The sequence below is a fragment of the Nipponia nippon genome, unplaced genomic scaffold (genome assembly GCF_047370975.1).
Source record: "Nipponia nippon isolate SJK-2023a ecotype South Korea unplaced genomic scaffold, ASM4737097v1 scaffold_5, whole genome shotgun sequence".
NCBI lineage: Eukaryota > Metazoa > Chordata > Aves > Pelecaniformes > Threskiornithidae > Nipponia > Nipponia nippon.
Genome location: NW_028262369.1, coordinates 76,392,735 through 76,402,388, shown reverse-complemented (window position 1 = coordinate 76,402,388; position 9,654 = coordinate 76,392,735). Strand labels below are relative to the sequence as shown.

The 9,654-nt window shown below is 44.3% G+C and overlaps 1 protein-coding gene across 1 annotated transcript; it reads right to left on the bottom strand.

The window, feature by feature from the left end:
• Positions 1-928: 928 nt before the first annotated feature.
• Positions 929-9,107, bottom strand: CHRNA1 (cholinergic receptor nicotinic alpha 1 subunit). The gene is made up of 9 exons (XM_009462066.2): positions 9,027-9,107; positions 7,523-7,668; positions 7,332-7,376; positions 6,785-6,894; positions 6,353-6,548; positions 5,478-5,715; positions 4,173-4,396; positions 2,668-2,907; positions 929-1,060 (listed from the first exon to the last, which is right to left on the bottom strand). The coding sequence occupies exons 1-9, from the start codon at positions 9,064-9,066 to the stop codon at positions 929-931; spliced, it is 1,371 nt and encodes a 456-aa protein (XP_009460341.1). The 5' UTR covers positions 9,067-9,107.
• Between the last annotated feature and the right edge of the window lie 547 nt (positions 9,108-9,654).

Sequence of the window (9,654 nt, the reverse complement as noted above, 5' to 3'; positions counted from 1 at the left end):
AACAGAGTAGGCTGAGTACAGAGGTTAACCTATGGATACCATCCTTTCCCCTCTGGCCTAAACTTTTCTCTTAGGATGCAATTGCAGAACACCTCTGTTTACAACTGAAAATCCTGAGCATTAATACATAATGAATGTGGGGCTTCTTATAATAAGTATTAACAGGTTAAAGTAAGAGGGCAGCGACTGCAACATAGTCACTGGGGTGCCTGATGGTCACAGAGCAGGGCTCGGTGATAAAACAGGGCAAAAAAAAATCCTCCTCTATAAGTCCTTTACCATGGGACTTGATAGCAAAAAATACTTGTGGGACCTAACTGGCTGAGGCTGGCTCCTTCCCACAGTAAGGAACAGTCCCTCCTCTTTGCTGCACCAAGAGTTTCTACAGGTAGAGTCACATATGACAGTCATTTCAGATTTCTGCATGAAAATCAAGTGCTTAAGCATAGAGTTTGAGATATTTCTGCTGGTTACATCTGGTGTTAAAAGAGGAGTCATTTGTGACTCTGCCAATACAAAAACCACAGAGCAGATATTGAAACCAGCTTGAATGCTAAAGTCAGATACAGATTTACAGCTCAGCTAAAGCTTATTACACTGCTATTGATTTCACTGGAATTGTATCTGTGGGTTACAAAGTCAGACGGTCTTATTAATACATTAACATTTTTAATAAATGGTAAAATGGATCAAAACCTGGCTGACAGCCATTCGGTCTACCAGTAACACAACTGTTTCTTTTTGGCAATGAAATGCCGCTGAGCAGCAGCTCAGCAGTGCTAAGTATGGAGCCTTACGCTTTAGTATCTCTGCGCTTCCCCAGCAGGGACCGATTCCTGTCCGTGAAACTTTCGGAGGCTGGCCAGGCTTTGATGGTTAAGATGCTTTCAGATGCTGACCAGGGTAGCAAATAGTTTCCAGCTGATGTTCATTCTTGCTGATTTAATTCAATAAGGCGACCAGCAAATACAGCTAATGTTCCTATAATACAAACTAGCATAAATATGCCAAGGAGAAGATGATCAACCACCATCGCAACAAACTTCCATTCTTCTGCAGCCTGGGAAAGAAACAAAAGAGACGGTAAAATCTCTGTAGAGCCATGTTTGTTAAGGGCATTCTTGTAATTTACTGTCTTGAACAACAGAAAGGTTTTCCCTTAAGTTCTGCTGTTATTATGCAAAAAATACTCGTTTTCTTCTGGAGAGCAGGTCAGTGGCTCAGAAAGCCTAAGCAACCTAGAAATGCAAGTTTCAAGACTAAACTGTTTAGAAACCTTGGTGATTTGGTGAACAATTTCATTAAAAAGAAATGTTGAAAAGCTTTAATTTAATTTCCACCCTGTAACTCTGCCTTACGGAGTGACACGTACTGGCCTAAGGCACCCTCTACTTTCACCTTAGTTGCCCCACAAGTAGAAGAGGCTGTTGTAGTTTATCTAGAGGACACTGATAATCAGTACTGTTTTGAGGTGGTTCATAAGTGAATGCAATGAAGTGCCAGCCTTCAGAAGCCACAACCTTCAGTTTATTTGGGGAACTTGGCTTTTGAAACCCCCTGGAAGTGATATCAACAGTGCCCAGATGACACAAGCAGCTGGGCTCTACTTCCGAAGGGAGCACTTGCCAGTAACCCGAAGACCCTCCTTGTAAGTCTAGGAGGAAGCGAAGCCCAGAGATGCCGAAGCCACGCCAGCTCTGCTGAAGGTAACGCTTTATCTGCAGAAAGGCATAGGAGTCACGGGGAACATGAGACTACAGCCAGAGCCATTCCACATGCTCCAGGAATTTGGTCACAGGAACAAACACCGTGGTGTAAATTCTGCCTGTGGGAAGGAGGCGTCTCCTTTTCAAGAGCACGGGCCAAATTATTGTCCCAGAGAACTCTCTCCCCATCGCCAGGCTAGCCTGCAGCTCAGCAGGAAAGGTCTATGATCATTTAGACAGGTGAAGTACCGCTACTGAAATATCCGTGCAAGAGCTGTGTGAGCTGTGATAACTGAAATAAAAGAGGGGGTTAATTGCATTGAATGTGCTAGAAGGAGGCAGAGCTAGGTTTTCCAGGGGAACACTGCCATATGTGACTCTACACACATTTATCCTTCCTTTGGCTTGCAACGTGGAAAAAGTCAGTAATCAGTAGCTCATGACGTGCTTCATTTGCAGGGACTACTTGTAGCATTCGGGAATAAAACAAAACCTTATTGAATTTGGAATTATCATTTGTAAGTCACATTTAACACTTTTCAGGTAAAACTACTGGCCTTTTGGAGTCTGGCTTGCTTCCTGGCTTTTCAAAAGCGACAGGAGATTGCTTACCACAGGGGGAAGATGCCTGAGTGGGAGACAGGAGGAATGTGTTTTGGAACTTGCTTACAGCTCTTGAAACTGCTTTGCTCCTCACAGACGCTCCATCTCTATGGCTTCACATACCACATTTAGAAAATCTTAGCACTGCCACTTTTTTTTACCAAGATACAGCTGTGATCTGCAACTATTATCTGTCACTCCTTGTTGACTGCATCAAGGGGAGAAAACTGTCCCCTGCTAAAGCCAAAACAGGGTTTGGAGTGTTTTTGTGAGATGTGGATATTTTGCCAAAAAAAAAAAAAAAAAAAAGTAGCAATTTGAAAGCAAGAAATGAATCATGCACAAAAAAATGCCTTACGTTACTGGCTTCTTGGTCTGATTTCATTGTTTCCGCAATGTATTTGATTCCCTCTATAGCATTTTTCACATCTGGATTTTTGGTAAGCGGGGAGTAGAAGTTGACAGGCACAGAACCTGGCTTCCCAGAAATTTCAGAAATATCAATGTCTTCTGCAAAAATATTTTTGTCTTGTTTATCCCTGGAAGGTCGTTTCATTGTAGAGAAAAACATGACGTTTGGGATTGTGTCAATAAAGATCTGAAAACAAAGAGGGAGAAGACGACAGTTGCTGGTCGGCGGGGCTGTGCTACAGATGCAGCTGCGTACTGAACAAAGGCAAGCCTCTCCAGTCCCAAATCGCTTCCCATGCTGGATCGGCTACAGATTCCCTCTTGGAGTATGTCACAGCCTGCGCCTTAGTCACACTGGGGCTTTGTCAGCCTCGTGTCCTGGGGCAGATGGAGTCACCCGCAGGCCCGTCACACATTTTCTGGAAACCATTTCCTCCTGCCATATAGCCAATGTCTACACATGAAGGAGGGTGCTATGTCCTGGAGCAGACCCTCATCTAATTCTAATGCTTACAAATCTGGCTTGAAGAATGGACTACAAAGGATCTCTTTTGCCTACTTATGTTTGACTTTGCTATTACAAATGTTTGTTATACATGCATATAAGGTTTACAATAATTTCCTTTGGAATAACAGAGACTTGCTGCCAGAGCAATTTTAAGGGCATGCAGTGTTTGCCTGTTGAAATGTCTCTTCTGCAGGGATTGTTCATGCTGCAGAATGAATCTGATGTAAGCTGTAGCCTTAAAAGTATAATTAGAAATACCCAGAACAATGTCCTATTCATGTCATGGTTTAATATGAACCCAGGCAGGCTTAAAAAAGTCAAGAGTAACTGAATGGATCCGTTTTGGTACTGTGTCCCTGACAAAGAACTTGTAATGACAGACATCCAATTTTTTCTACATCTCGTGGTTACCATTTAGACTAGTGTGCAAGGATCTCCTTGCTTCCCAAGGACTGCAGAATAACCGTATTTATCGGAAAAGTACAGAGAAGATCATGGCATTCGCTAAACTCTCTTTTTCGAAATGGGGTGCTGAACGCAGGTATCCCCAACGGCCTTTGTGCTCTGCGCTCACACGGCCTGGTGAACTCGGCCACTGGCAGGCAGCAGTGTTTTGCAGTCAGGTGGAGAATTAGACCAGGAAATGTAATCTGAGTCCAGCTGGCCCATTTTCTTTCCCCTGTACCTTCAGCTGCCTGTGTTTTGCCTCATCTGTTCCCTGCAAGACTCTACCCCAGTGGACAATTTTGTTACTTAGAGGAGTACCTTAGCAGTCTTGCTGAATTTATGCACACCTAAGTAGTAAACGCTGGCTTTTGTGCCTAGAGAGATTTAATGTGATGCATTTACTTCCCCAATTCTTGTTGACTTTTATTAGAAAACCTGCCAATAAAACATGGAGTGCTCAGTGGAAGCCAGGAAACATGCAAAGCCACAGAGCTCACCTTCCTGACCCAGTGCGGCATGGTGTGAGTGCTTGGGGAGCGGTGGTGGGTGTTGATGACGATGACCGTGATGATGATTGAAGCGATGACAAACACCATTGTAAACAACATGTATTTGCCTATCAGAGGCACTGCGCTGGAGGTGGAGGGAATCAGCTCCACGATGACCAGAAGGAACACAGTCAAAGACAGCAGGACAGAGATGCTGAGAGTCATTTTCTCACCTACCATGAAAAAAAAAACAACAACAAAACAACCCCATTGCTGTTCCTATCATTCAGTATAGAGAGTATTTATTTGAGAAGATAGGATGTGGATGACCACTATTCACACGTGTGCATGTGTGTGCACCTGGAGTGCTATCACCTCTCCCAGCATCCAAAGCAGTAACTAGGCGGGCCAAACCTTAGAGCCTAACAGCATCAGCTCCAGCATTAAGGTGGGGATCACCAGGTATGACTGGGCTGAGGTATGGGTGACGGATATGGAAAGCTTACTGGCCAGGAGCTGCATGGGCTGTGCATTTTGAATAAAATATATGCACCTGATTAATGCTCGCTCCACAGCCCCCTGGGCGTCCGCTTGCCTTACTCTCCGGCAGGCTCATGCTGGGCTGAGCAGGCAGGCAAAAATCACATCTGACACCAGAGGTCAGTTGCTATTTGAGATCTTCCAGTATGCAGGATGTCAAAACCAAACCACAAAACATGACTCGCACATCTTTTTTCTATCCAGTTCAACTGAAATAAAATACATCAAGTATTTCATGGAAGGGGCAGGGGCTTAATGAAATTAAGCAGTATGAAAAGCTGACACAAGGTAAAACGAATGAGGCAGAGGAAACGGTTGCAGGGAGCAAGAGGCTCAAGCAGGTACAAAGGAGGCCAGAAGAGTCCAGGATTACTCTTTGTGTCACAGGAGGTAATTTCTGTGAACAGACAACAAGCTCTCTGCTCTAACACCATGCTGAAGGGCCTCACTCACCCCTCGTGTGCTCACTTACTGCATGACGTACTAACACACTACCTACCTACAGCAAAACATAACTAGCTAAATCTTTGTTTTGCAGAAGTTAACTGGATAGTTAAGCAGTGACTTCTGTGGGACATCACCCCAATTTATTTATATCAATAGTTTCAGCTTTCAGCGCTTACCCTTTTTTTGCAGAATGTTTAGAACCATTATTTTGAGCAGAAATGTCCAGTTTTAGTACACGCTGCCCTTTAAGTTGGCTGGTCATTTCAAATACTCAGAAGATCTCAGAAACTTGTTAGGAGAGCAATTAGAATGCATAAGTTTGCGTACCTGAATCTGTGGGTAGATAAAAAACTAGCCCAGTTAAAAAGGAGAAGAGCAGGCAGGGAATGATGACGTTCACGATGAAGTAGAGAGGCAGGCGCTGCATGAGGAAGTGGTAGGTGATATCCAGGTAGGGGGTGTCAGGGCAGCAAGCGTAGTAAACCCAGTGCTTCCAGCCGCGGTAGTCCTTCATCACCCACTCTCCGCTCTCCATGAAGTTACTCAGATCTGGACGATCACTCTCCTGACAGGAGAAAACCCCAAATTCTTACTATTAGATGTTTTGAACAAAATCAAAACTTGGCAGTCGATCAGGAACAGGATTCCCAATAACTCAGGCACTTCGTGCATTTTTGTGAGCAAACCACTTTTGTCCATGTTATTTTGCCTTAGAATATCACCCTCTACACAGCATTCAACTAAATATTTTACAGAAACAGTCAGGGATAGTCAACTAAAGAGAAAGACTGATTAAATATTTATAGATAAGAGACATACCTGAGGGGACAGGAAAGAGTCCTTGGAAATGGAAAGTCATGGGCAGAGAAAAAGTGTGTGTTGCCCCCCCCCCCCCCCCATCAAAACCAAAACCAAAAAAGAAAACAAACAAAAGCAGAACAGGCAGCACCATGAGTGGTGTGAAGCTGTCAGAGGATAGACAGGTAGGAGATTGTCAGGGCACAGGAATTATGCATATGCAGAATTTTAGAAGCCAAACCAGGAAATTTTGTGCTAGATCTACAATTAGGGCTTTTATATTTTACAGGTAGTACCTGCTTGTCAGTCAAACCAAGGTTATATTCCATTCTAAATCTGAGATTTCCCTAAAAAAAAATGTCCAGGTCTTTCCTGCTTTTCCCAATTACAAACTGCTTGCTTACCGGGTTAATAACAACCACTGTACCATCATACGTCCAAGTTCCCAACTTCATACTGCAGTTCTGCTGGTCAAATGGGAAGTGCGTGACTATAATTTCACAGTAACTTTTAAAAATAGCTGGTGGTGTCCAGGTGATCAGGCCTGTGTGCTCCAGAAGGACTTTGGTGTATTTAACAATGGCAAAATCACCGTCTGCGCTGCAAAAGGAACAAGGACATTAACAGCAATATGGGCAGCATAATTAACATAGTCACAAAAGGATTTCTCTGGCTGTGGCTCAACTGGTCCCCCAGTGCCATCGCTCTTGCTCCTGGAAAAGCTTGCTCTGAGGCATGCTACCCACTGGGCCAGACATCATGGGAAAGCAGCCCCACCATAGTGGTGCCACGGGGCAGAGCTACCCCTCCCTCCCCGGGCAGCTGGCACCCCTTACTTGTTGTAAAGAACAAGGTCAGGCCGCCAGATATCATCTGAGGGGATGCGGATTTTTTTCACGCCACCGTAGTCCTCTGGATTCCACTTGAGGTTGACGTCTGTCCATTGCTAAAGAGGGAGGATTTCAGCCACTGAGAGCCTCTTCCAGTACTTCTGGGGGTAGTTTTGGTACTTCCTAGAAACATGCACCTCCCTTGCTTTGGGACATGCAGGTAAGCATAAACATATGCTAGTGGGACCCCCAGCTAATTTTTTTTTTTGCATCAACTTAAATTTTGGTTTAAGCTGCTTATTAAAAAAATAGAAAACAATATAAAAGATAGTATACCAGAAGTCTACTGTTTGAAATACAATGCAAAATGCTTTTCTTAAGGCTTTTATTGTCTAGTGCATTTCGTTCTTGAGACCCCAGAAAGAAGGAATACTCTCCTAGCTGACCCACTTGTCCAAGTTGCCCCTGAAAGTATAACAGAGTAGTTGGTTCCTGGCTGTGTCCAGTGCACTTATTTGAATCGGATGAAATGGTTAGCAATATTTAGGGTTACCTGTTTCAGGCGTACGTTGGTTGTTACAATCTGATTTACTTCATCCTTAAAAAATAAGAAAAGAAAGAAAAGGAGGCAGTAGCAGCAAACATCAGGATTAAAGGAGAAAAATCGTTCCTCAGAAAAATGACACTGTTTGGCACTGTCACATAAGCCAGTGGTTCAACATGTGCCACATGTTCATACCATACCACGCTAATAAGCTGAATGAGCTGTAGCCCAACGGTGACGACGACGGCATCCCGATGGTCCTCCACTGGGCGCACCACCTTGTTGTAGTCCTTGAACAAGTCCTCGACGAGGCGAGTCTCGTGTTCATAGCACAGGGCCAGCCCAGCTGCAGAACAGCAGGGGTGGCGTCAGTGAGATGGGACAGGGGACACGCTGCAGCACCATCGCTCTGAGGTGGGCATGAAGGAATTACCGTCAACAGCAAGCTGCTGGCAGCAGGTGAACACCGAGTCCTCTGTGTGACTCCTCATTTCAGGCGTGCATTGTGTGCATTGCAAATGCTGTCAGCAGGGGTAACAACCTATCTGATCTGGTGGTCAGCTTAGGAGTAAGGCAACAGCCGCCTCCAACCAGGAGATAGCAAATACCCATGATCATGGACATCAGACTGAGCATTAGGAATCTCCTCCAGGCTCTCCCAACCTGCAGCTGTGCTTACATGCAATACTTGTGGACAATTAAGTGCAGACTACCTGCACTACCCTTTTAAAGGTAGTGAGAGGGAACAGAACAGCTGAGCTTCGCCGCAAGCATTTTTGCCAGATCCCATCCTTGTCTTCCCCTCTCTCAGTTTGAATCCTGGGCCACTGAAGTCAACAAGAATTTTGCTGCTGACTCCAACCTAAGCCAGGATTTCCCCATGTCTCCTAAGTGACTTTTCATCAGCTCCTTTTATATAGTTGAGCTGAGATGCCAAGGATTCTGTCTCAGCCTTGTCCTGCCATGAGATGGTATTAAAATACTTGGATGCCGTTGAGAAAAGCTGTCTGCCACAGACAAGCACTGCTTGCTTCCCCTGCCAGGAAGCTGGGCTGGGGTGGGCAGGAGTCATCTTTCAATTTTTAAATTATGATCACAGCATTGTATTTAAGTCAAGCTCTTTGCTATGCTTTATTAATCCAATTAAAATCCTTCACATTGCTACCTTCTGGTGTGGCTTGGTAGGAATTTAGTATACTGCTTGAATTTGGTGAAAAATGTTTAGGATCACAAAATACTTATTCTTTTAAGGGACAGTTTAAAAAGAATTATCCTGGTACAACACATGCAGCTGCAAATCAATTCTGCGTCTTTATCAGTAGTCCCACAGCTTAATGAAATTCCTTGTACTGACTTTTTACATTTCAAGCCATGTTTACTAGATTCTTTCACACATTTTGAAATACATGTAGCACTAGAGTAAATGGCAGCATGGCAAAGAGATGACAGAGAGAAAAACAATTAAACACAAAAACTTCTTGCTTCAAAATATCTGATGTCTGAAATGACAAATATCTGAGCTGTTACCAATGCACTCCAAACCTCTCATTTAAATGACTTGGTGTGCTCATAAAACCTTATCAGCAGGACAGGCTGCTCCCAGAACACACATTCGCTCATACCGATGTATACGCAAAGCCCTGGTCCTGCACGCTCAGGAGGGAGCCAACCCCCCGTTCAAGGCAATGACTGGAACACCTTTACCTGCGGAGATGAGGAGTAGTACATGATGGACCTTCATCATCCCGGTTCCTTCTTGTTGCAGTCATACAGATGGATGCACGCACAAAGTGCCTTTACGATCTCTTCAGAGGGCTGTCCAGCCTCCCGCCAGGGTGCTGGCAAAATATAACCACCGCGGTATTCATTTACAGCACCTGTTTTGGGGAATGACAGCTGAGGGCCACTGCGCCGCCGGGTTGGAAAGGGGGGCACAATGTGTTTCACCAGTCAAGTATCTTCTGCAGTTTACAGAAGGTCATTTTTTTCTAAGTGGCAATGTGATCTGTGACTTAATAAACAAATCAATATATAAATAAAGATAAGAGAGGATTATCTGTAGAGTAACTGAACATCTCTGTGAGATCTCAGAAACTTCCCGAGCTGGAGACCCAAAGCTGTGCGTCATCTTTTTTGACCAGAGCAATTTGCCAGGTTCAGGATTTTGTTTCCCTAAGGGAAAACAGATCACAGTCACTTATTTCTGAGGCACTCTCACCAGCATACAGACGGCACACTGGGATGAGGCTGCTCCCTTTCCTTCACAGATGGATGAGAAATCTTTGAAGAAGTGCACAAATATGTTCAAGAGAGATCCATCTCCTTGAATCTA